At 41.1% G+C, this 27,441-nt stretch overlaps 1 protein-coding gene across 8 annotated transcripts in view; it reads right to left on the reverse strand.

The window, feature by feature from the left end:
• Positions 1 to 243: 243 nt before the first annotated feature.
• Positions 244 to 27,441, reverse strand: part of phldb1a (pleckstrin homology-like domain, family B, member 1a) — a 65,482-nt gene continuing 38,284 nt past the window's right edge. For 3 of the 8 annotated variants that reach the window (XM_047379258.1, XM_047379261.1, XM_047379256.1), the window contains 3 exons: positions 25,803 to 25,947; positions 25,395 to 25,485; positions 23,959 to 24,510 (listed from right to left, as the gene is read on the reverse strand). In XM_047379258.1, coding sequence (XP_047235214.1) covers positions 24,331 to 24,510; positions 25,395 to 25,485; positions 25,803 to 25,947 — 416 coding nt within the window. In that variant the 3' untranslated portion in view covers positions 23,959 to 24,330. Of the gene's footprint in view, positions 1,117 to 2,570; positions 2,657 to 20,526; positions 20,747 to 23,934; positions 24,511 to 25,394; positions 25,486 to 25,802; positions 25,948 to 27,441 lie in introns of those variants that run through there. The other 5 variants (XM_047379263.1, XM_047379257.1, XM_047379260.1 and 2 more) reach the window with 5 other exon arrangements.

Raw genomic sequence — 27,441 nt, forward strand, 5'->3', positions numbered from 1 at the left:
TTTCTTGTCTTGGTATCTTCATGTCTATGGCACAGCACATTTTCCAGCCTGATCCACATAAAACCTGGCATGCCATTGATTTAATAAATTTAATAGTGTGACGAGGGAATAACCTATCTGCCCTGACACTGTAGGGCGACCAGTCCCACCGTACTGTTTGCCTAAGCTGCCAGGACAGGACACTAAATGAAAAAAAGAGAAAAAAGACTAACACGTCATCAATAATCACAAAAGACAAAACCATCTGCTTTATATATTGTTTATTTATATTTAATGTGGATTTTAGAATATCTTAATGATAGCAACTGCTGCTTTTTATTGAAACGTTAAGAGAAGTATTTTACATTTTTATATAAAGTACAAATGTTTCACTCTTTTATGTACCTAAATGAAAGGCTTTTGGAGCATATATAAATACAGATATTAACAAAGATCATGTAAAATTCATTTACTGTATATTTATATTTGGCACCAAACAAAGTCACATTTACTATGTAACATATACTATTTTGTTGAAATGCTATAGAAGGTTCCTAGTAAGCTTAGTGTTTTAAAATAGTATTTTTCAAAATCTGGAGAAAAAGTAAACATATATTAAAAAGGTCAGAGGGATAACGCTGCATACTTATGTTAGCTTTAGAGGTGTAAACAGTTTGAGGTGTAGAAAAAAAAGAAGAAATTTTGAAATTGTTCCACCTGCAATCTTTTAAAGCACATTGAAAAATGACTTTTTATTTAAACTCAGAGCTGGGCAGATAACCCTGGTCAATTTCATTAAAATTCACCTCCGTCAGGACTGAGCCCTCATTCAGTTTAAGGTGTCAGACTTTTCATGAAGTTGTTTCTTCTCTTCAGATGTCCCTCTGCTCCACACCCCCAGTCCATTAAGGAAGCAGATCAGGTCAGCACGCAGGTGTCCAGTCGCTATCTTCTTTTTGTTTACCTCATCGTCATTATCATCCTCGTGTCCGTCTCTCAGCTCATAAACTGTGTATAGCCCTCCGCACCAGTAACTATGACGTCCATCCAGATCCTCATGGCCTCAGGAGTCGGGGCCACCATGTAGTAAAGCCGGTCGTGAGTTTTCACACAGAAAGTCAGAGCTGGATTGGGACTCTGGATCATAGAAGGAGGTGATTTTATTTTACTGAAACCCAGAAACTGCACCTAATATTTCCTTTTTTTATTGAGAACATTTGTTTTTGAAGAATTACACACATGGACAAATTTGTTGACACCGCTGTAAAATAGTTGTAAAAAGGTTTTAAAAACAATTCCTCTGAAAATTTTTAAATCTTATGTTTAAAAACAATTGTTAGTAACAAAATCATCACAATTACAGGAAACCGCTCAGTCATTTCCTATAATACATAGGATGGATCTTTGACCATTCATTTAGAGTCCTGGGTCGTCTGTGATGCTGTCTTCTCTTAAGCTCACACATTTCCTACAGGATTTAGATCTAGAGACTCCAATGGCTGGGGAAGAAGAGGGATGTTGTGTCTGGTAAACCATTTATTTTATTTTCGGCCATGTATTTTGAATAATTAATCTACTAAAAGGCCTAGCTGCATCCATTTTTAGTTTACACTAAGAGTCCACTAAATCTTTGTAAAATCAAAAAAAATATCTGTTATTTTAAAGAGTTTTTAATGTCATGCAATCTAATAAGGTTCCCAGAGCCTTTGAAAAAAAAAAAAAAAAACCAGGCGCACAGCATCACAGATCCTCAGCAATATTTTCCACTGGGCTTGAGGGTCTATTTTACATATTCATCCTTTGTTTCATACCAAACCCAGTAGGAGCATTTGTTGCTGAAAACCTCAGCCTTGATCTCATCTGACCAGATCACCCAGTTCAATTTAAAGTCTCAGTAGAGTTGAGCAAACTCCACATTTCTGTTTGTGACCGTAGCAGAAAAAACACTTTTTCCTGGGATGCCTCCTCAACAACCAGTTGGCATGTAGATAGTGTATAATGGTTGTTATGGAGACTTGATGACCCAAAAATTGTTTGGGTCAATAGAAAATAATGCCTTACTAACAGGTTCCTAGACATTCTATTTAAATTAAAAAAGTTAATTATTAACATCTTCCTTTACATTTGTTTTAGTAGTACTGTTATGGGTGACAAAAATTGTGGAACCAGCAATTTTGTCAAAAGCATTTTTTCTCAAAATGACATTTTTACCCCATTGAATAAATCTACAACGGTAAAATTTAGATTTTGTGTGAAATTATGCTGCTTCAACAAAACATGAATTTATGTTAGGGCATGTAACACATCTTTACCAGGGCTACCAACAAATGTGTTTGCTTGTCCAATTGTCTATAAAACCGCATGTCTTGATTCAAAAGGAATCAAACATAGATACTTTGTTTTGCACAGATTAGTGCAAATAGATTATATGAAATTTGTCAGACTAAGTCTTATTCCTCAACCTAAATGAAATACAGATATTTTCAGAATTAATCCTGCTTCACTTTTACTTTTCTCACAAATTGTTGAATTTATAAAGGGAAAAAATCCATTTGAATTTAGAAAAGTTTTAATGATAAAGAAGCTTTTACCTTGGCGGCGCTGCGCAGGTGATCATAGTAAACCTCTTCAATCGCCTGAAAGTAAATGAGCCCTTTCAGCTTGGTCTCATGCTTGTCTGTGAGGAGAAAAAGAAAATAAATATATTAAGTTACATTACATTACATCTTGTTGCACTGATGCAAGACCTCTGCCAGACTGAACTCCAAACAGGAGAATCAGGGGGCGATGAGAGGAAACTTTATAGTATAGTTATAGTAAAGGAGGAGAGGAAAGTGTTTCATTTGACCTGCTGAGAACAGTAGACATTTAATAATACCTCAATCTGGAGTATAAAAAACAAATGGATTTTCTCTATAACAAAAAAAAAATAAAAATACAGCAACAGACAGGAGCAGATATTATATATCCTAAAAACATTCACAAAAATATAAATTAGAAAAAACTGACAAGCTGTATATTTAAGTAAACATCTGGACAGATAATATAAGAAAGAAAAACAGAAGACTTGTGTTTATTTTTGTTTTTTTATGATCCTTTTACGTGTTTTTTGTGTTGTTTTGTGTATTTTAAAATAATAACCATTACAATTTTGTAAACAAAGGTATTCTATTAGATGGATATTATTAGTTGTGAATGGGAGAAATATCTAAAGATTAGGATTTGCTTTGGAATTGCCCAGTTTAACTGAATTACTTTAATGAGAATTATGTAGTTTTTTCCTCAACCCTCTCACATTTAAGACCAAAATCATTTATATCCCAGAAAGATTTATGTCTTTTAATTTGATAATTCCTTTATTATTATATTCTTTTTTAGTAATGTTTCTTTTATAATGTTTCAATTTAATGTTTCTTCTGATCAGAAGTAATGTTAACGTTTTGAAGGGGTCCAGCCAGAGTCCTGACTTGAATCTGATAGAGAATCTGTGGAGGGATACTTAAATACTTAGAGCTCATCACCAAAAATAAATCATCAAAATACCAGTGGAGACATACAAAAAGCTGCTCTGCAATTATTATTAATAAAGAATTTCTTTGCTGATTATTGAGAGGCAAATGAAATTTTAAAATGCAATTTGTCAATAAATACAAATAAAACTCGATTTACTTTTATTATTTTTATTCCTTCTACATGGTTTCATTATTGTTTAACACATTCCTGTTCCGTTTCCCATCAGAAACAAACTTCTTGTACGAATAAAAATTATTTTAAATCTAAATCTGCCAGGCGTTTGAGTAATTTTAGGCTTTACTTTAAATAAGTAAAAAGAGGATCTGCAACTTAAATTAAAATGGGGAGAATGGATGCCACAACAGAAATAAGGGATAAAAGTATTTGTCCCAGCAGCATATGATCCATGAATAGGTATGAACAGAAGTGTATCAGAGCGAAAGTTAATTAGAAGTGTGAGTCTATTTCCAGCGATGCCTCAAGTCTTTAACATCCTATTAATCTGACTTGTTTTCTTCAGCTGTACTTGCTAGTTTGTCTGCATTATTTTTTTTTTCTCTGTTTCAGTGCCTTTTTGCTGCTGGCGAGGTTGAAAATCCTCATTTTAAAAAGAAGCTCGACATTTGGGTATCATATTTGATGTTTCTGTTGGAAAATGAGCTTAGAGCAGGTCAGATGTTGTCCGTCAGATGTCCGGTTTGTGTTCTTATCCCTCAGGTTTCACACACAGTCGTGTCAAGATGGAGAGTTTTGGAAGTTGTGTTCCCGTGAAACCTGATGTTGAAGCTCATTGGATGCTGTCACTGAGCTGATGGGCTTCTGTGGTTTCTGGGCTTTTTAATATAAAGAGGAATTTCTTACATTTCTTCAGATAAATTCTGCCTTAAGAAGAGTCGTTTCTTTGACTCTCCTTAAAGAATGGAAATACAAACATCCTCTAACAATTAACGGCAGTCTTTTGAGATGTTCTCCACACTTTTTTTTGTACTTTCCCTACTTCATAAGTCAAATCTGCTTAGTAATGAGATAAATGTTTTTGAAATGTGAGTTTCGTTTTATTAGTCACGAACAAGCCAGGAGCTAGCCTCCACCCCGAGAAAAACACATCGAGAGAAACTATTGCATCTTGTTTCATCACCGTCATCACCATCATCTTCGTCAGGAGTGAGCGGGTGAAAAGGCTAGGCAAGTGAATGGAGAGAGGAGCAAAAGGAGCAGCAGTGTCAGGAATGGGAATGTGCTTGGATTCAATTTTGAAATTGATTGTAAAATAATGCTTCAAAACATGTTTGTTAATTTTTTCAGGAAACAGCTTTTGTGTCAGATTCTGATGGACGTGAAGAACAAACTGAAACACTCTGACTTTTAAACAAAAAAAAGGCTGCAGAGAAAAAACTCCACTTGTAGATGGCTTTAATTGTCTTTCAATAATTGGCCGGACATGATTGAGAAAATGTCTAATGTTAGAGCAAAGTGCAACATCGTCAGTGGGGAAGCAGGGCTGTTTGATGGTGAACTGAATAGGACAGTTGTAGACTCAAAGTAAGGATCTTTAAATGAAAGTTTAATACTTAAACCACCGCAAATCACCGGGGTTAGGAACTTAAATGGGACTTTTAATAATGAATCCAACATAAATGCAACACACACAAAAAAAAACACTTTTTGATCAGAGCATAATATTAAGTCACTAAAAATTGTGGAATATTGATCTGGTCACTTAAGTACTAGGGAGGGTGTTAAATTAGTGTCAACTGTTTAAACGTTAATATAATTAACAACAGGTTCACTAAAGGAGCAACGAGACGACCCCAAAAACAGGAAGGGTTTTTCAAGTGGAGGCCTGGAATGAAGGTCTTTATTACTTAGACTGAAACATATTTTCTGTATTGGTTTGTTTTGAATAGTACATTAAAAGAAATAGTTACACCGTGAGAAACATGTTGAAGTATTTTATTGCTGCTGTTTGTAGTTGTGCTTTGATAGCTTCTTCTCAGCTGGCACTGATGAAGATCTGTCCTGTGAACAAAACAAACATAAATGGATAACCAAGTAGTGCTTTAACTGTCTTTGACATAAGTTGTAAAAGATTCATGTTTTGAAATGTATTGTAGTATTTGTTGTGAACATGACGTACCTCTGTCTCTTTCTCTGCAGTGTGTCCAGGTTAAAAGATTCCCGAGGAGCCTGCGCACCTTTTAGAAGTACTCTAAGCGCTTTACACTAGAGCCACACTCACCCAATCGTAACTTCCCAGAGACACATCGATATGTAGCAGGAAGAAGCTGGAATCAAGCCCACAACTTTCAGTGTGCTAGACAACTTCTCTTCCCACTGAGCCACAGACGCTGTGGTTAAAGGTTCTGGAAGAGTCCATTTATTGATTCAGAAGAGGGAAAGTAAACTATGCACTTTAGGGTCTAATATTATAGGTATAATCCAGAAATTGAAATGTGATTTTAGATATTTTTCAGTAATAGATAATATTTGTTAAATAAAGTATTTAGATATTTTAGTAATTTTTTAGATCTTTGTGCACATATGTTCTTGTTAACTCTGTTTTATGGTGGGTCTGTTAATTTGAGTGTGGTAGGTTATAAAAGTCTGCCTGTTAAGATCCTTGTGAACTGCTGTGGAGAACTCCTTCGACCTGCTAAATAGGGATTTCCTTTGGCCTGTTTGTGTAGCTATTCAATGTTGGAGAATAAACACCTGGTCGGTCTGCACCTTATGCCTTATGGATTAAGCAGGAGGCCTCAAGCTTACTGCTTAATCCAGCTGCTAAAGACCATCCAAACAAGGCCACATACATTTTCCCCTCTCATTTTTGTCTGCTTTTCAGTAGTTCTGCATTTGACCAGGGTTAGTGTCACTTATGGTAGCATGGTAGTTCCTGGAGCCTACAGAGGATTATTCAAAATACATGTGCTGTGTCTCCCTGCACAGTTTCAAGAGCATAGAGGTAATTCCAGGAGACAGCCAGTTACTCTAGAAGAGCTGGATAAGGCTGCCAGAGGTCCTCAACCCATTAGCGGGACCTGTATCTGCTCCTTTGTGCAAGGAGGAACAGGATGAGTACTGGCAAAACCCTACAGAGTGACCTCCAGCAGGCGTGAATGTCTCTGACCAAACTGTTAGAAACAGACTTCATGAGGGTGGCCTGAGGGCCTGATGTCCTCTAGTAGGCCCTGTGCTCACTGCCCGGCACCATGGAGCTCGACTGGCATTTGCCAGAGAACAGCAGGTCAGCAAGTTCGGCACTGTTTCCCTGTTCTTTTCACAGATGAGAGCAGGTTCGCTCTGAGCTCATGTGACAGATGTGAAAGGGTCTGGAGAAGCTGTGGTGAACGTTATGCTACCGGCAACACTGTTTAGAATAATCGGTTTGGTCAGGGGAGGCATATCCATGTAGAGACGCACAGACGTGTACAAGATAGGCAATGGCACCCTGACTGCCATTAGGTACCAGGATTAAATCCTTAAACCCCCTGTTAGACCCTTTGCTGGTGCAGGGTGACTTCCTGGTGCATGATAATGCCCAGGCTCATGTGGCAAGAGTATGCAGAGAGTTCCTGAAGGATGAAGGCATTGATACGATTGACTGCCCTCAACGCCCCCCCCCCTGACCTAAATCCAACAAAACATTTCTAAGACATGTTTAGGTCCATCCGACACCACCAGGTTGCACCTCAGACTGTCCAGGAACTCAGTAATGCCCTAGTCAGGTTCTGGGAGGAGATACCCCATGACACCATCCTTCATCTGGCTTCATCTGGGACCATGCCCTGACATTGTCAGGCATGTATATAAGCACATGGGGGCGTACAAACTACTGAGCACTATTTTGAGTTGGTGCAAGGACATTTTAGCAAATTGGACAAGCTTGTCACATCAGTTTTTTAGTTTAAATTTCTCTGTGACTTTGGATTAAGGCCTCTGTGGGTTGATAATTTTTGTTTTCATCAAATGATGCTGCATCATTTTGTTCCTAACACATTACCCATTCTATATCAGTGTGAATATCCAGCATGATTTTTTTTCAATTAAGATCTGAGTGTTATGATTCTGGCCCATCTGCCTGCTCTGCTCTCACTCATGCAATCAACTCATCTGCTTCACCTGTCTGCTGCTGCGCTGCTGCGCAATCATCGTCATGCCACACACCTGTGGAGCTGCAGTTATATACAGCCATCTGACAGGCAGACGGTGCCAGATTTTTGAAAACATTTGTGAGTAGTTATCCAGCGTTCCTTCCTGACTGATCTTGTTCTCTGATCTTGCCTTGCCTCAGGGATTTTGCCTTCTTGCCTGCCCCTTGTCTGACGGATTGGATTTCTGGATTTCGACTCCGTTTTCTGCCTCTGGTTTTACGTCTCTGCCTGCCCCTTGTCTGATGCCTCTAGCACTGGAATTTGACCCTGTTTCTGTCCCTGGATTAAAGCCTCAGCCTAACCACTGGTTTATTCAGCCTGGCTCTCTAGTCCGCCTGGAATTATTGTCAAGAGGACAATCACAGCTCTGTGTTCCTGTCACAGCTTCAGCTGATTCCTCAGAGGATTTGGATCAGTCGGCAATCCGACTTCAGTCTGTTGGACGCTTCCTCATTAACTGTCTGGATCACTTCCTCCTCTGGATTCTGTGCCTCATCCGCAGACTGAGAGGGTTAGTGACTTTATCTAACTCCTGAGTTTTCTTCAGCCACTAACTAGTCTCTCTGTTCTCTGTGGTTCCTGGAAGCTGACTGCTGTTCTCCTGCTCTCTGATCCTGAGTTTCTGAATAAACCTTTTAACTTATTACTTTGTTTGGCTGAATTTGGGTTCTCTGTCTCTGGTCGTGATAGTACAGCACAGCAGTGGCGCACTAATGTTGATCACTCTATTGCCCGTCTAGATTCCGGCACGGAGGAAATCATTTCTATCATTTCTATGCTGCGCTCCATGTTTCCTGCCTCCACGCCAGCGCCCTCACAGCCTGTGGCCCCCAGAGTTACTGATCTTTCCGCTGTGGTAAGAGAACCTAGACTCACGCCTCCTGAGCTGTTTAAGGGAGATCCTGACCAGGGCTGTGCTTTTCTTACTCAGTGTGAGATTCATTTTGAGCTTCAGCCATCTTTGTTCCCTTCTGAGCGCTCTAAGGTGGCGTTTGTTATTTTCCTGCTCTCTGGAAAGGCTAAGTAATGGGGCACTGCTGAGTGGCAAAATAGTTCGGTCACGTGTGCTTCTTATTCTGCATTCTCCAAGGAGCTCATTAGGGTTTTTGATCCAGTCCTTCCTAGCTCTGAAGCTGCCAGAGGTTTACACTCCATTAAACAGGGAGAGAGAAGCGTCACATCTTATATAATTGACTTTCATTTATTGGCAGCAGACAGTTTTTGGAATGAGCATGCTAAAATGGATGCTTTCATGCAATGTCTTAATGAGAACATCAAGGATGAACTGGCAACCCGGGACTACCCTGTCTCCCTTCACCAACTTGAGGACCTGGCAACACGCATCGATTTGCGGCTCACAGAAAGGAGGAGGGAGAGGCTTCAAAGGGGGGTTAAACCTTCTTCAGCTCACAGTCCTGTTCCCCACCTAGAACCCAAGGGTCTTCCACCCCCTTCTGATCACCGTTGTGACCCGGAGCCCATGCAGTTGGGTCGTTCAAAGATTTCTGCGGGGGAGCGTGATCGACGAAGGAAGAATAACTTGTGTTTTTATTGTGGTGGACAGGGTCATGTTGGCTTCAAGTGTCCGTTAAAAGCCCAGGCTCAGTAGAGGTGAGGAGAACTCTACTGAGCTGAAGTCAACTGTCTGTCTCCTCATACTCATTTCCTGCAACCATTCAAGTGTCTTCTACTTCTCATCAGGTGTCAGTGTTCATTGACTCAGGGGCGGACACAGAGTTTATGGATGAGTCGTTCGCCAGGGACCATGACATCAAGCTCCTTCCCACGTCTGACACCCGTAATATTCTGGCATTGGATGGTCATAGTATCGACAGTTCACACTATAAACCAAAACAGAGGTAATAAGACTCACACTGGGGGGCAATCATCAGGACGAAGTCACATTCAGGATCATCAACTCGCCTAAACTACCCATTGTTTTAGGGGCCTCCAGGTTACAAAAGCACAACCCCCACATTGACTCGCAAGCCAAAGAGATATTGGGCTGGGCTAAGTCCTGCTCGGCCACTTGTCTGTCTTCTGCCTCTACAGATATTATTCCGGAGAATGACATTGAGGAGACATACCTCGATCTGTCTAAGGTGCCGCCCGAATATCATGCGTTTAAGGAGGTTTTCAACAAGTCCAGGGCCACGGCACTTCCACCTCATAGACCCTATAACTGCGCCATTGAGCTCCTACCAGGCACTTCTCCCCCTAGGGGTCAATTGTATTCATTGTCAGGACCAGAGAACCAAGCCATGAGGAAGTATGTCGATGAGTCATGAAAAGCTGGTATTATCAGACCTTCTTCTTCTCCAGCAGGGGCAGGCTTCTTCTTTGTGGGAAAGAAGGATGGTTCCTTGAGACCATGTATCGACTACAGAGGTTTAAACGACATCACCATCAAGAACCGATACCCTCTGCCACTTATGAACACTGCTTTCGACCAGATTCAAGGCGCCAAAATCTTCTCTAGGTCGGATTTGAGGAACGCTTACCACCTTGTTCGTATCAAGGAGGGTGATGAATGGAAGACGGCATTTAACACTCCCAATGGTCACTATGAGTACTGTGTAATGCCTTTTGGTTTAATCAATGCCCCTGCAGCTTTTCAGGCATTGGTGAATGATGTCCTGAGGGACATGGTTGGACAGTTTGTTTTTGTTTACCTTGATGACATTCTGATTTATTCCCAGGATCTGGAAACTCACAGAAGTCATGTTAGGACCGTTCTCCTCAGTCTTCTTCAAAATCATCTGTTTGTCAAAGCTGAAAAGTGTGTTTCACACCACTACCACGTCATTCCTTGGATTCATCGTTTCTCCAAACCAAGTCATAGTGGACCCCTCCAAAGTCAAGGCGGTCTTGGAATGGCTTTCTCCTACCGACCACAAACAGCTTCAAAGGTTTCTGGGGTTTGCTAATTTTCACAGACGATTCATCAGGAATTATAACCTCGTAGCAGCCCCTCTTAATACTCTCACATCATCTAAGACAAGGTTTGTTTGGAACGAGACAGCAGAAAGAGCATTTGTCAAGCTCAAAGGATTATTTACATCTGCTCCTGTTCTACAGTCCCCTAACCCCGATACACAGTTCATTGTGGAGGTTGACGCCTCAAACACAGGGGTTGGAGCAGTCCCAAGCCAAAGAAATTCTGATCACTGTATTCACCCATGTGCCTTCTTTTCTAGGACTTTGTCCCAAGCAGAGCGCAATTATGATGTGGGGGACCGAGAACTGTTGGCAGTCAAGTTGGCTCTCGAGGAGTGGAGGCATTGGCTAGAGGGAGCTAAGGAACCATTTCTTGTATGGACAGATCATAAGAACCTGGAGTACCTGAGATCAGCGAAGCGCCTTAATCCCAGGCAGGCAAGGTGGGCTTTATTTTTTGGAAGATTCAACTTCTCTCTGTCTTTCAGACCTGGAGTCAAAAATGGCAAACCGGATGCCCTGTCCAGAATACAGGAAGCCTCTGAGTCACAGGCCTCTGGGGAGGATGAATTAATCCCCCCGGAATCAGTGAGACTCTGTCACCACGTTGGAGTTGGAGGGAGAGGTTAGAGATGCCACCAAAGACCTCCCATGCCCACCCGACCAGTGTTTTGTTCTGGAGTGCCTCGTACACAAGGTACTTAATTCATGCCATAATTCACGTCTGTTCTGTCATCCTGGTATCAGCAAGACATTGCAGATGGTCCAGACTCAGTTTTGGTGGCCATCTCTTGTCAAAGATGTCACAGATTACGTCGCGGCCTGTACTCAATGTTCCCAAGCCAAGTCTTCTCGTCGCCCTCCTGCTGGATTCTTGCATCCCCTTCCCATTCCTCCTCGTCCCTGGTCACACATAGCCATGGACTTCGTCACAGGTTTGCCAGTTTCTAATGGCTTCACAGTTCTGCTAACTGTCATCGACAGATTTTCAAAGATGGTTCACCTAATTCCTCTCAAGAAGCTGCCTTCAGCCAAGGAAATGGGGGACATTCTGGCACGAGAGGTTTTTTGCCTTCATGGCATACCCACAGACATTGTCTCAGACAGAGGGCCCCAGTTTGTGTCACATTTCTGGAAAGAGTTTTGTTCCTTGCTGGGGATTACTGTTAGTTTGTCTTCAGGATTTCACCCACAGTCTGATGGACAGACTGAGAGGGCCAACCAGGAGGTGGAGACCAAACTTTGCGCACTATATGAGTCAGACGCAACTAAATGGTCTCAAAATTTACCCTGGGTTGAATATGCTGTCAACACCCTCCTGGCTAGTGCCACGGGGTTATCCCCTTTCCAAGTTGTGTTTGGTTTTCAGCCACCCTTGTTCACAGTCCAGGAGAAAGAAGCTGAGGTTCCTTCTGCTCAGGCTGTGGCCCTAAGATGTCGGCGCATCTGGAGGAAGGCAAGAAGGTCTATGATCAGAATGTCGGAGGTGTAGGCACGCACAACAAATCGTCAGAGAATCCCTGCTCCAAGCTACCAGGTGGGACAGAAGGTCTGGCTGTCCACCAAGGACCTCCCACTTCTGGTTGACTCCCGTACGCTGGCACCTCGTTTTGTGGGACCCTTTCCCATATCCAAGATCATCAATCCTGTGGCTGTTCGTTTATGTCTGCCTCGTGCCATGAAAGTTCACCCTACCTTCCACGTGTCCCAGATCAAGCCCTATGTGGTGTCCCGTCTCGGGCCCACCTCCGGGACCCCTCCACCCGCCCGGCTTCTTGCTGATGGCCCAGTCTACACTGTCCAGCGCATCATCCGGTCCAGACGGCAGGGACCTGACATACGTTATCTGGTGGACTGGGGGGGCTATGGTCCTGAGGAGAGGTCCTGGATTCCTGCACGATTCATCGTGCACAAAACCCTCATCCGGGATTTCCACCGCCTCCATCTTGATCAGCCTCGGGGTCCGTCCGGAGCCGGACCTTGAGGTGGGGGTACTGTTATGGAATTTGACCCTGTTTCTGTGTCTGGATTTACACCTCAGCCTAACCACTGGTTTATTCAGCCTGAGCCCGCCTGGCTCCTTAGTCCGCCTGGAATTATTGTCAAGAGGACATTCACAGCTCTCTGTGTTCCTGTCACAGCTTCAGCTGATTCCTCGGAGGATTTGGATCAGTTGGCAATCCGACTTCAGTCTGTTGGACGCTACCTCGTTAACTGTCTGGATCATTTCCTCCTCTGGATTCTGTGCCTCATCCCCAGACTGAGAAGGTTAGTGGCTTTATCTAACTCCTTGCAAATCCTGAGTTTTATTCAGCCACTAACTAGTCTCTCTGTTCTCAGTGGTTCCTGGAAGCTGACTGCTGTTCTCCTGCTCTCTGATCCTGTGTTTCTGAATAAACCTTTTAACTTATTACTTTGTGTTTGGCTGAATTTGGGTTCTCTGTCTCTGGTTGTGATACTGAGGCTTTTATAGTGTTCTTTCAATTTGTTTAATCAGTGTAATTTAAAGTGTTTTAGTTAGTCTTTTATTATGCAAAGGCCTGATTGTGAATAAGGAGAAATATTGGATTAAATGTCTTAGGCCTCAAACGGTTTTTAAGAACTTTGCTCTGTTGTCACTTAATATGCAGATATGTGTAATTTACATTTTTCTATACATTAGGAAACTCTATTTACATTTGTGTAGTCACAAATGAGGAGTTTCATGAATGGAAAACCCAGCACTTAGAACATAAAAATATCTATAAAATATAGATATAAGATATATAGATATCCTTCAACTGTAGGAATAGTCTACAATCTGTTGTCAGTGAGGTGTTGCACCGCAGCTTACAGGTCTCATTAGGGCTGCTAGGTTTAAACTGAGGTTGCTGTCAGCACTTACAGACAGTTTGTGTTTGTACTCATAAAACATGCTTTGTGGGAATTTTAAAATGTGCAGCCAGGTCCTCTCCACTTGCTGACTCCATTCTACTCAGACAACAAACATTGTGGATGTCAGGAGATGCCCTGTGTTTGATATGAAGGTTAATGTAGCCTAAAAATTTCTGTGTAGTAGATTTTTACTTATGTAACTGCGCACGCTTTTCTCCTAAGCTCCCTGCTTGCTTGCATTCTTTTACTCCTAACTTTTTATCTCTTAGCCAAAATTACAGAAATATTGGACTAAAATTACTTCTTACCAGCGACTCCCAATGATTATTTTTATTTTTTTCTAAAGGATTTTGATGTTTTTATAATCGAACTCAAAAGGACAAGTTGACGCCAGCTAATCAGCACAATATGCCTCCCTTCACCACAGAGGACTTTGACAAACTTTTACAGAAATTGGCTGTTTTGGAGATGAAAATCCATTGACTAGAAATGAACGTGGAGGTGAATATGGGGTACAGCGATGATTAAACTCTGCCTGTGATCCCAAACAGTGACAGCCAGCTCAACGACTCAACCGGCAATCAGAACACTGAGAATAAACCTACCGGCAGACCCCCCTGGCATGTTTTAGGCGCATGCCCAAAAAAATCAAGGCGGACAACTCACTGGAAGATCTCAGCAATTAAATAAATTAGAATGGCCAGAATTACAGAGACATGCCCCCGTTTCCCCTGGGAAAAGGAGACTTCGACAGTGAGCTGCTGTCACAACAACTGACAGGGGTGAGACAGCTGGAAATAATGAAATTCCCCTCCAAAACAGATTTGCTCCACTACAGAATGAAAACCAGGAAAACGATCCATCTTCTGAGAACAATAAAAGGTTTGAGAACAACCTTCATTCTAAACAGTCTTCTCCTAAGCTGCCAGAGAAAAAGCGCCGCACCAGACCAAGAACCCTAACAGTGGGCAACAAAGCTGTGGATGGGATTAAAAACTTCTGCAACAAGAAAAACACGGATGTTATGATTGGTACCAGTAACGCGGTGTCCGATATCTGAGAATATTCTTGCAATCACAGAAAAGCGCCCATCTCTAGAAAACCTTATTATACACTGTGGAGCCATGGATGACGTGGCTAAGAAAAAATAAGGATTGAAAGAGGATTTCACTCATCTTCTGAATATTTTTGGAGGTCTCAATATCAAGGCGTTTCTCAGCGGACTCTTTGCACCGATTTTTTGTGGAGATGAGATTTTTTCCAGACTTCCGATGATTAAGTGGTTGAAAAAAATGTGCTACCACACCTGTGAACTTCACGGACAACTTTAATATTTTTTGGGGGAAAAAGACAACTCTTCAAGCAAGATGGTTTCTGTTTGAACAAGCCAGGAGCCAGACGTCTCACATCTAATTTCTTCTATTCAGTAAATAATCCGCCAGCAGCTTCGACCTTCAGCAGAGAACATGGAGTATCAACAACAATGATACTCCAACTGCTCCAGCAGAGACAACTGGCCAGTTGGCTGAGAAAGAGAGGTCATCACAAGACATACCCCCCCGTAAAACCCCCCTCACCCCAGACTCTGACCCAAATCGCACAGAACTCTCCCATCTCCCCCCTGAGCCTGCTTTTTGCTTTACTGGATTCTGATAACATGAAAGGAGCTCTTAAAATCGGGACCCAAATGGCTCTGACATTATCTCCATACAACACCCGCCGTGGCCGAGGCCCTGCTACTGAATCAACATCTTCCAAATGCCGCAGAGCCCCACCACCTCCGAATCTATCTCCTCCTAATCAGGATCTTCAAATCACTTCTCTGTGATACAGTCTGGGCCCCAGTGGTAACTCTATCAGAAATGAGCATGTCCAGGAAAAAACTTGGGCCCCTAATAGGAGATAGTTGTAAAATCTCTGTGCTTATTTGTGACAGAAAGAACAAAGCAAAAAGGATAAGAGACAGTAAGAAACAATCAAAAAAAGCCATAAACTGTCAGGTGCAACCAGACACAGACTTAATATCAACAACTAAGTCATATAAACTGGCTTTACTGAACATTAGATCTCTGTTAGGAAAATCATTTTTAATCAATGACTTCATTACTGACCACGATCTTGATGTTATGTTTTTAACAGAAACATGGTTACATGAATTTAATGACGTTCCAGTTCTGATAGAGGCGATGCCTCCGAACTAAAATTTTCTTTGTGAGAGCAGACAGCAAAGAAAAGGTGGAGGGGTGGCCACTTTGTTTAAAGATTTATTAGAGTGTAAAAAAGTATTTCGGTGCAAATTATATACTCTTTTGAATATTTGGCTCTCCAGGTAAAGAGCCTGGTCCGAATCATGTTTTTGAATATTTACAGGCCTCCTAAGTCCAAAACAAACCTTTTCAATGATTTTGATTAACTTTTATCTGTGATGTGTTGATTATGACTGTTTAATTATTGTGGGAGACTTCAACATTCACATGGACAATCCTGAAGACAGAAGTGCAATAGATTTATGCGACACTCTTAGAAATGTTGCTTTGACTCAACATGTTAAACAGCAAACGCACAAACAGGGACCTATTTTGGACTTGATCATCACTAAGGGTCTAAACATTTCCAAGGTGTCTGTAACTGATGTTGCTCTATCTGACCACTTTTCTGTTATTTTTGAAAGCATCATCTGCAATGACTCAGTTTGCCAAAGAGACATGATAAGAAAATGCATCTTTAAGGACGGTGCTGCTGAAACCTTTAACCAGATTTACTCTTCTACCTCCACTTTGCCCTGTAACACTGTAGATGAGCTGGTAGATAACTTTCATTCTAAAATCTCGGACATCATTGATTCAATTGCTCCAATTAAAGTGAAAGTCGTTTCTGGGAAGAAAATGTCTCCGTGTCGAAAAGCTGAACGCAGGTGGCAAAAGACTGGACTCCAGGTTCACTATAATATCTATAAAGAGACTCTACAAATATAACCTTCAACTGAAAAATGCAAGGGAATCTTTCTTTCCTGAGATCATCAGCAAAAACATTAACAATGCTCGTGCATTATTTGCCACAGTCGACAGGCAAACAAACCCTCCTGTAACTGTAGCATCTGAACTCCACTCTACCAGGGTCTGCAATGAATTTGCTAACTTCTTCACTGAAAAAACCCAAAAGATCAGAGGGTCAGTCAGCACATCCACATCAACTCCAGTACCAAAGTTGTCTCCAACTAGAACTGATTTTGACAACATTTCCCAATTTCACGAAATAAACTACAAAAACTTAGAAGAGATCGTACATCAACTAAGCTCTTCTTCCTGCGGTCTCAATCTTTTACCCACAGCTTTCCTTAAGAAAGCTTTGCCAGTAATAACATCTGATTTAACACAAATAATAAACGCGTACCTTTTGTCACGTGTTTTCTCCCAGGCCCTGAAAACAGCAATTGTCAAACCTCTTTTGAAAAAGAGCAACTTGGACAAGCTGCTACTACAGAACTACAGGCCTATATCAAACCTCCCCTTCATCAGTAAGATTATTGAAAAAGCTGTGTTTCAACAGTTAAACAACTTCCTAACAACGACCAACTGCTTCGATGTCTTCCAGTCAGGCTTCCGTGCTCACCACAGTACAGAGACTGCTCTTGTCAAGGTGTTCAAAGACATCTGTATAAATGCAGACTGTGGAAGAACCACAGTGCTGGTATTATTGGACCAAGCATTCGACACTGTTGATCACTCCATTTTATTAGAGCGCCTGAAAAACTAGGTCGGCCTTTCTGGTACAGCACTCAATTGGTTTAAATCCTACTTGAAGGACAAGGACTTTTTTGTGTCAGTAGGTAACTTCACATCAGAGACCACAAAAATCACATGTGGCGTTCCCCAAGGGTCCATCTTGGGGCCCCTCCTATTCAATATCTACATGCTCCCCCTAACTCAGATTTTAATAAACAACAATGTAAGTTATCATAACTATGCAGATGACACACAGCTATACGTTACGATGTCACCAGGCGACTATGAACCCATTCAAGCACTGGGTAAATGCTTAGAAGAAATCAATGCATGGATGGGCCAAAATTTCCTCAGCTGAGTCAAAACAAAACTGAAGTAATAATCTTTGGACCAAAGCAAGAGCATTTAAAAGTTAGCACACAGCTTCAGTTGATACAGCTAGAAACCACCAGTCAGGCTCGAAACCTGGGTGTAGTGATGGACTCAGACTTGAACCTTCAGAGGCACATAAAGATAGTAACAAGGTCAGCCTTCTATCACCTAAAGAACATCTCCAGGATTAATGTCTCAGCAGGACCTTGAAAAACTAATTCATGCGTTCATCTTTAGTAGAATTGATTACTGCAACGGTATCTTCACAGGTCTGCCTAAAAGGTCGATCAGACAGCTGCAGTTGATTTAGAAGCCTGCTGCCCGCGTCCTCACTAGAACTAAGAAAGTGGAGCACATCAGCCCGGTTCTAAAGTCCCTACACTGGCTCCCTGTATCTCAGAGAATAGACTTTAAAATACTTCTTTTAGTCTATAAATCACTGAATGGCTCAGCACCAAAATACATTACAGACTTGTTGTCAGTGTATCAACCACCCAGACCTCTCAGGTCTTCTGGCTCAAATCTACTCTGCATACCCAGAACCAGAACCAAACATGGAGGAGCAGCTTTTAGTTCTTATGCTCCACTAATCTGGAATAAACTATTAAAAACGTATCTGTTTAGAGTGGCCTTTGAATGTGTTATCTAAACATTATTAGTAAAGTTTTCAGTCCAATTTTCCTTTCATTTTCTTATCCATCATTCTATTCTCTTTAATTCATTTATTTTTTTATTTTTTCATTACCTCTGTTGTTTGATTTTCTGTATCATTGTAATGGTTTTCCTTATGTACAGCGCCTTGAGTGCCTTGTTCCTGAAAAGCGCTATATAAGTAAACTTGACTTGATTTGACTTTTACTTCCTGTATGGGCAGCTTCATCTTAACTAGTCTCAGTATGTGACACTTATTTTCAGGTCAGGTCTTACAATTGCACCTGAAATTTTCAACCCCCACGGCAAAATTCAGAATTGTTCGGGTTTTTTTAATAACATAATTTCACAAGAACAGGTTAAAAAGTTATATAAAACTTATATTACCTGCCTGTTCTGTACAAATTCAGCACCAAAATCCCACATTCCGTGTGTTCAATAAAATTGTGCATTAGAGGACACATTTGCAAAATCACGTGTGGTTTCAGTCACAACTTACGTAACCAATCAAACTCTTCACTAGTTGCATCTGGTGGGCTTGAGACAAAACAGTTTATAATTGAGAGCAAAATTATTCCTACCCCTTGCAAATTTAGATATCAAATTATTTGCATTTAACCAAGAACCTTGTTTTAGAAAAAATAAGAAGCTTTTCTAAAAATACTCTAAAAGGGGGAAAAAAACATGTAAAAGGAGTTTCAGTTTAAAATAAATATATATTTATCTTTTGTTATTTACAATAACAAAATAGCACCTGAAAAATTATTTATACCCTTCTGAATAATTAATCATTACAGTAATCAAAACTTTGTATAATTGCTTTCATTTTGCATGTTCCTATTGCTATTTTATCTATGGTCTTAAAAGTCTTTAAAGTTGGACGGCCTCTTTGCCCTAACCCTAATCTTCTGCTCTCCCCACAGATTCTCTGGTCTGGACTGTATCTGGGTCACTCCAAAATGATAATACTGTTTCCAGTTAGAAGAAACATGTTGGTAAAACGTAAGGATTCCTTTAAACTTAAATTTGCCAGGGGTATAGATAAACTGTAAATTTTTCTAATTTAACAGTTGGAAAGACATTAAAACAGAAAACATGTCTGGTGTGCTCTTGCTGAGACCAGAGACAATACAGCGGATAAGGGATTTTAAGAAAGATGGTCCCTTAACCGTATTTTCACGAGGTTTTATGGTTACTTCTGTTTCCGTGATTTACATCTTCACCTCAATCGTCAACACACTGAAAACGAATCTAAACACAACATCTACTGCCCTTGGACACCAATGTTAATGTACTTTATAAATTAAGGAGAACAGATGTGTATGACTCGTGTCGTTCTCTGGCCTTGTTTGTACGCATCTGTAATGAACATTGAAATTAGGCCTGATAATTTTAATGGTATGTTCCAAGGAATGGCACTCAGCTTTTATTCCTTTGCCTTGTAACTGCTCAGAAACTCTACTTTTATAACTGTGTGTCCAGTAAGTGATCGTGTCCCATGTGCCTTGAGTAAGTCATAAGGTAGACAGCTGAGTTTAAACTGCAAAACTTAAAAAATTTTCATAAATTTTAGTCTACAAATAGTCTACAAATGTATATAGACATATATACACTACCGGTCAAAAGTTTTAGATACACTTTCTCACTTAATGAGTCTGTTCATTTTCATGACTATTTACATTGTAGATTCTCACCAAAGGCATCAAAACTGTGAATGAACACACACTGAATTATATAGTAAACAAAAGGTTTGAATTAACTCCAATCATTTTTCTATTTTAGATTCTTCCAAATAGCTGCCGTTTGCTTTGATGACTGCTTTGATCTCTTGGCATTCTCTCCATGAGCTTCATGAGGTGGTCACCTGAAATGGTTTTCCAAAGAGTCTTGAAATATCTTCCCAGAGGTTCATTGAGAGTTGGCCAAAGGTTCATATTTCAGTCACTACAGCAAAGGGTGGCAGCTTTAAGGAATCTAAAATATAAAACATATTTAAAGTTCTTTTACAATTTTTGTTTGTTACATAATTGCATATGTGTTCAATCACAGTTTTGATGCCTTCAGTGAGTATCTTGGTACAATTTAAATAGTTATAAACATAAAGAAAACCATTAAATAAGAAAGTGTGTCTAAAACTTTTGACTGGTAGTGTTTACATACAGAGTGTCTTCAGTCAGAAGCTTCTTCAGATCTGCTGTAAGACAGACCGCTACAAGGGATCCTTTTTAACTGAATTGCATACACTAATGCAAGGGGCTGCATAACTATATATACTTATGTTTGTATATCAAAATGTACACCGATCCAGCCAAATTTTTCCTCACCAATGTAATAGCAGACGTTTCTCTTGAGACGGTCAAAAACAAACCAGCGTTTCTTCCATGATTTGATTTTGCCTCCCATCTTCACCAGGTGGCCTTTGCACATTTTTTCAGTGAGGATGATGAAGGGGCAGGTGTCTATGCAGTGGCCGCATGACTCCACATGGGCACGCAAGTCAAACTCCTCCTTACGGTTTGGGAGATAGCGAGTCATTGGACGGGCCTGTTAGAGAAAAACATCACATTGTGTTTATGTTGCCTATAAAATTGTAAAAAGATACAAAATGTGACAGTTTCTGATTTGCTGATGTTTAGTCAGAAAACAGGCTTACTGTGTGAATGTTTCTGAATTGAAACAGATCAGTTTTAGTTTCGGATGCTGATAAAGTCTACATTGTTGTCTTTTTTTATGAGGAGGCTTTATGATTGTAACCAGTACATTGCCTAATGTCAGCTGGGATGGTCCACCATCACACTGAATTAAACTCCATCTTTATCATTCATTTAAATTTAATTTAATTAACAGATAGATACTTCAAAACTGTTTTTTAATTGTAAATAAAGTTTCATGCATGGATGTTTTTATTGTTTGGACAGATAAAGTCTGACTCTCCAGATCAGTCTTACTTCTCTCTGCTACTGTGCTACTGTAGTCAACCTCTCTTTTGGTGCAGGAAGCAGTCATCTCATAATTAAAACAATAAATCAATGTTTTTTCCCATCCTAAAGAGTTTAGGAAGTGCAGCCTGATCAATCTCTAGTACTGATGTTGGTTCATGGGGGCAATGCAGAGGAATCACTAAACTTTCATTAAACAAACAAAAACCCACATTTGTCCAACAAGGGACTGTTCGGGGTTGACGAGTTCCCAGTCAGAAAAATAACAAGAATGCCACCTGAAGTAGAGTTCCAACTGGGAAAGTTGAAGCTCCACCAGAAACTCAGGGTTTTGTATCCAATATTTTTGGTGCACATAACATGTAGGGAAAGTTGGTTGTAATAACTGTTTATTTGCACTTCATATGGTGTGTATCTGTTTAAACTACACTGCTCAAAAAAATAAAGGGAACACTCAAATAACACATCCTAGATCTGAATGAATGAAATATTCTCATTGAATACTTTGTTCTGTACAAAGTTGAATGTGCTGACAACAAAATCACACAAAAATTATTAATGGAAATCAAATTTATTAACCAATGGAGGCCTGGATTTGGAGTCACACACAAAATTAAAGTGGAAAAACACACTACAGGCTGATTCAACTTTGATGTAATGTCCTTAAAACAAGTCAAAATGAGGCTCAGTATTGTGTGTGGCCTCCATGTGTCTGTATGACCTCCCTACAACGCCTGGGCATGCTCCTGATGAGACGGTGGATGGTCTACTGAGGGATCTCCTCCCAGACCTGGACTAAAGCATCCACCAACTCCTGGACAGTCTGCGGTGCAACGTGACGTTGGTGGATGGAGCGAGACATGATGTCTCAGATGTGCTCAATCAGATTCAGGTCTGGGGAACGGGCAGGCCAGTCCATAGCTTCAAGGTCTTCATCTTGCAGGAACTGCTGACACACTCCAGCCACATGAGGTCTAGCATTGTCCTGCATTAGGAGGAACCCAGGGCCAACCGCACCAGCATATGGTCTCACAAGGGGTCTGAGGATCTCATCTCGGTACCTAATGGCAGTCAGGCTACCTCTGGCGAGCACATGGAGGGCCATGCTGCTCTCCAAAGAAATGCCACCCCACACCATTACTGACCCACTGCCAAAGCAGTCATGCTGAAGGATGTTGGAGGCAGCAGATCGCTCTCCACGGTGTCTCCAGACTCTGTTACGTCTGTCACATGTGCTCAGTGTGAACCTGCTTTCATCTGTGAAGAGCACAGGGCGCCAGTGGCGAATTTGCCAATCCTGGTGTTCTCTGGCAAATGCCAAGCGTCCTGCACGGTGTTGGGCTGTGAGCACAACCCCCATTTGTGGACGTTAGGCCCTCATACCATCCTCAAGAAGTTGGTTTCTAACCGTTTGTGCAGACACATGCACATTTGTGGCCTGCTGGAGGTCATTTTGCAGGGCTCTGGCAGTGCTCCTCCTGTTCCTCCTTGCACAAAGGCGGATGTAGCGGTCCTGCTGCTGGGTTGTTGCCCTCCTACGGCCTCCTCCACGTCTCCTGGTGTACTGGCCTGTCTCCTGGTAGCGCCTCCAGGCTCTGGACACTACGCTGACAGACACAGCAAACCTTCTTGCCACAGCTCGCATTGATGTGCCATCCTGGATGAGCTGCACTACCTGAACCACTTGTGTGGGTTGTAGAGTCCGTCTCATGCTACCACGAGTGTGAAAGCACCACCAACATTCAAAAGTGACCAAAACATCAGCCAGAAAGCATAGGTACTGAGAAGTGGTCTGTGGTCCCCACCTGCAGAACCACTCATTTATTGAGTGTCTTGCTAATCGCCAAAGATTTCCCCCTGTTGTCTTTTCCATTTGTACAACAACATGTGAAATTGATTGTCAATCAGTGTTGCTTCCTAAGTGGACAGTTTGATTTCACAGAAGTTTGATTTACTTGGAGTTATATTATGTTGTTTAAGTTTTCCCTTTATTTTTTTGAGCAGTGTATATCTCATAGTGAGCAAGTTCCTTTTGTATTTGATGCACAAACTGGAAAGATTTTGATTATTTTGGGTTACTGTTAACAAATCACACTTTTTCTGAAACAGGATGCCATGAATAACAATGATAAAGGTTCTGTGTGATGTATTTATTTTCATTTATTGTCAGGGGTGCCAGTTAGCACAACAGCAATTTTGTTTGAACCATTAATAACATTTATTTCATTTTTTGTCAATACAATAAATCTACTCAAAGTATTTTACGCTTTTAGTATGAAAGTATGCTACCGGTGGTGAAGAGAGAGCTGAGCCAAAAAGCAAAGCTCTCAATTTACGGGTCGGTCTACGTTCCTCCCCTCACCTATGGCCATGAACTTTGGGTCATGACCGAAAGAACGAGATCCCGGATACAAGCGGCTGAAATGAGCTTCCTCCGTAGGGTGGCCGGGCACTCCCTTAGAGATAGGGTGAGGAGCTCGGCCATCCGAGAGGGACTTGGAGTAGAGCCACTGCTCCTCCACATCGAGGGGAGCCAGTTGAGATGGCTCGGGCATCTATGTCGGATGCCTCCTGGACGCCTTCCTCAGGAGGTGTTCCAGGCACGTCCCACTGGGAGGAGGACCAGGGGACGGCCCAGGACACACTGGAGGGACTATGTCTCTCGGCTGGCCTGGGAACGCCTTGGGCTCCCCCTGGAGGAACTGGAGGAGGTGTCTGGAGAGAGGGACGTCTAGGCATCTCTGTTGAGTCTGCTGCCCCCGCGACCCGGTCCCGGATAAAGCGGAAGACAACGAGTATGAGTACGAGTACGAGTACGAGTATGCTACTGGAATAAAATAAATATTTGGTGGTTTCAAGGCTTTTTGCTTACTTTTGTGAGAGGTGCCAATAATTGTGGAAGGTGAAGTAGAAGTATTGTTTATAGCTTTGATGTTTGCCACATTTGTCCATAATCAGAGCTGCTGGTAAGCACAGTTGTGGTTACAGCCTATTATTAGCTATATGTATATTATATTTTCCACATCCTACCCCTCCTCTTTTCTTTTTGTTTCTCCTCTCACTGTCTCCCTCCTCCCCTCCGTCCTTTGCCTTTCTTTGACAATCTTTGATCTTCCGTCACACCAAGCCTCCCTTTAGTGCCGCGCCTCTCATCCTTCCCCCTCAAGCCTCTCCTACCCCTTCGTCTTCTCACTCTTCTTCTCTTCCCGCTGCTCCACTGACCTGGGAGAACTGTTTCTCTCTCATCTTCACCTCCTCCTCCACCAGCCTCCGCCTGTGGGCCGATTCATCCTGAAGCCTCCTCTCGGCCTCCTCTCTCCTCCTCCGCTCCTCCTCCAGCATCTGTCGCCGAGCCTGCACCTCCTTCTCCTGGGAGCGTCGGGACAAAAGACGGTGCAGAGAGCAGACCGAGGGGGAGAAATAATAAGAACGAGAAGGGAATGTATGTTAATGACAGGCAAATATTGCAATACAAAGCCAACGACTGTCAGAGGATGCACCTGAGAATTCAACTCCCTATCCAGGGTTTTGTAAAACCTATCCCTTTAGTCTGTATGTAAAAAAGAGGAAGCTTTGCTGATGTAAAATGATCCTTTGCAGCTTTCAGAGACTTACTCACAGGTTTGCTTTATTTCAACATTAAAAAAATTATAAAAACTAAATATTTTATCATTTAATTTCAGAACATCTTTTGTTCACTTTGACATATCAGGTAGATTTAATCTAATGAAGAAGTAAAACTAGAGATTTTCTTAACACAAAGTAACACTTCGGGTACTCTCAAATGAAATACTTAGTGATTTTTATCAAATATGTTTTATTAGTACTTTAGTTTGTTCTTAATTAATTATTTTATGTTAAATTATTTACTAAATATTGCTATTTATTAAGAACACATTTGCTATTTCACGATTTATAATGTTTTGTGAAAACTAATTTTTTTAATCAGTATTTGTGCAGAAAATTGACAAATTTTCTCCTTTGTACAAATTTTAATATCACTATTACCAAACCTCATTCATAAAATCTTCTCAATTTACTGTCAAATTTGGTGCTGAAGCACTGAACACTGCTTCAGAGAAGCTTCTTTACAAATGATAATAATGTTTCTAAATACTGATGACAAATAATTGTCATTGCATGTTTCTGTGTTTGTTTCAGGAGATGAAGTTGTGGGACACTGACGTGCATTGTCTAAAGACTGAACCTTTGTTTTATGTGAAAACCCTCCGACTGCAGCGTGGGGAACTCACTCTGTTCTCAATCAGTCTGGCTTTCTCCTGCTGCGCCTCCTTCAGCATCTTCTCCATCTCCTCTATCCTCTGGGCCTCCAGCCCACAGGCACTATAAGTCACACAGGGGAAGTTTGTATTGATTACACGGATATGACAAGGCTTTGGATGAGAAGGGGAGAAAAAGGGTAAACAAACATGCCTGGAATGAGAACAGCAGGAGAGCAACAGAAGACATGCAGTCTTCATTAACACCAGCGAAAATGTAACTTTAAAACTTGAATGGGTTTGGCATGGCAACAGCCAGCGCCGTCAAGTGAGCAAGACATGCAACAATGCCCGCTGTGACAGAAACAAAGCCTAGTGACCTTTTCTTCAAACAGAGGGGGCAGACTTGGGTGTTCCCATGGAAACAGGGCAGTCTCTCACCTTTCTGGAGTACAGGCAGAGTTGCCAGTAGAGACGCTGGTCTCCAAGCTGTCTGAGCTCTCCAAACTCAGGGTGTCATACGCCTGGTTGCCGCCTGGTGGCAGCTGGTGGTGCAGGATGGAGTGATGGACAGTCGGAGATGGATCTGTGGGGGCAGATGGAGAATTGGGTTAGTTATTGCAGACCAACAGCGCCCTCTGCTGACAGGAAAACAAACAACCCTCATCTTGAGTGAAGTATATCTGTAGCCTACAGGGCAGTTTTAGTTTGACAATGTCAGTCAGTCATTTTCTACCACTTATTCAATAGTGGGTCGCGGGGAAGCTGGTGCCTACCTCCAGCAGTCTATGGGCAAGAGGCGGGGTACAACCTGGACAGGTCGCCAGTCCATCGCAGAGTTTGACAATGTATTGATTGTAAATTATTTTATTTTATTTGCTTATTTATTTTTGTTTATTTGTTGTTATTAATGATATTTTCTGAATGGAAAATTAATTAAATGTTGATTCTTGTGTATTTCTAATTTATTTATTATACATTTATAGGGCTGTAATTTTAAACACTGTTGCTTTGGAGCAAGAAGGTCCTGCGTTCAAATTCCAGCCTGGGGCCTTTCTCTATGGAGCTTGCATGTTTTCCCCATGCATTTGTGGCTTTTCTCCTGGTACTCTGGTCTCTCTAAATTAAATTGTCTTTAAGGTATGAGTGTGTGTGTGCATAGGTTTTTGTCTTATGTGTCTTTGTTGATAGATAGATAGATAGATAGATAGATAGATAGATAGATAGATAGATAGATAGATAGATAGATAGATAGATAGATAGATAGATAGATAGATAGATAGATAGATAGATAGATAGATAGATAGATAGATAGATAGATAGATAGATAGATAGATAGATAGATAGATAGATAGATAGATAGATAGATAGATAGATAGATAGATAGATAGATAGATAGATAGATAGATAGATAGATAGATAGATAGATAGATAGATAGATAGATAGATAGATAGATAGATAGATAGATAGATAGATAGATAGATAGATAGATAGATAGATAGATAGATAGATAGATAGATAGATAGATAGATAGATAGATAGATAGATAGATAGATAAATAGATAGATAGATAGATAGATAGATAGATAGATAGATAGATAGATAGATAGATAGATAGATAGACTTAACTTTTGGATTGGTAAAAATGGTGAATGGCCTGCACTTGTATGGCCCTTTATCAGGTCTGAGGACCCAAAAGCACTTTACACTGCAATCAGTCACTTTATTAACACCGTTGTGTTACCTCATTTCTTTTAATTACAAGTTTCTGTGCTTATCAATCTTTGTTTTTATCCTTTGTAATGCCCTTTTTGTTGTCCTCTTTGTGAACGAAAATTCTTCTAAAAATAAAGCCTGATTGGATGATATTTAAAGAATAGAAGAGCATGGAGTGATAATACACTGTTCAGCCAAAACATTAAATCCCCTCACAGCTAAAGTAAATGAATTCATCAAATCATTGCGTTCTTCTGGGCAAACCCTTTGTTTGTATGTATTAAATGTTCTTTGAAGCAGACCCCCATGGAGTTGCCGTCTTTGCGCTCTGACATATCAACGCTTTTTATAACAGCATCAATA

This window comes from Girardinichthys multiradiatus, chromosome 11 (assembly GCF_021462225.1).
Source record: "Girardinichthys multiradiatus isolate DD_20200921_A chromosome 11, DD_fGirMul_XY1, whole genome shotgun sequence".
NCBI classification, from domain to species: Eukaryota; Metazoa; Chordata; class Actinopteri; order Cyprinodontiformes; family Goodeidae; genus Girardinichthys; species Girardinichthys multiradiatus.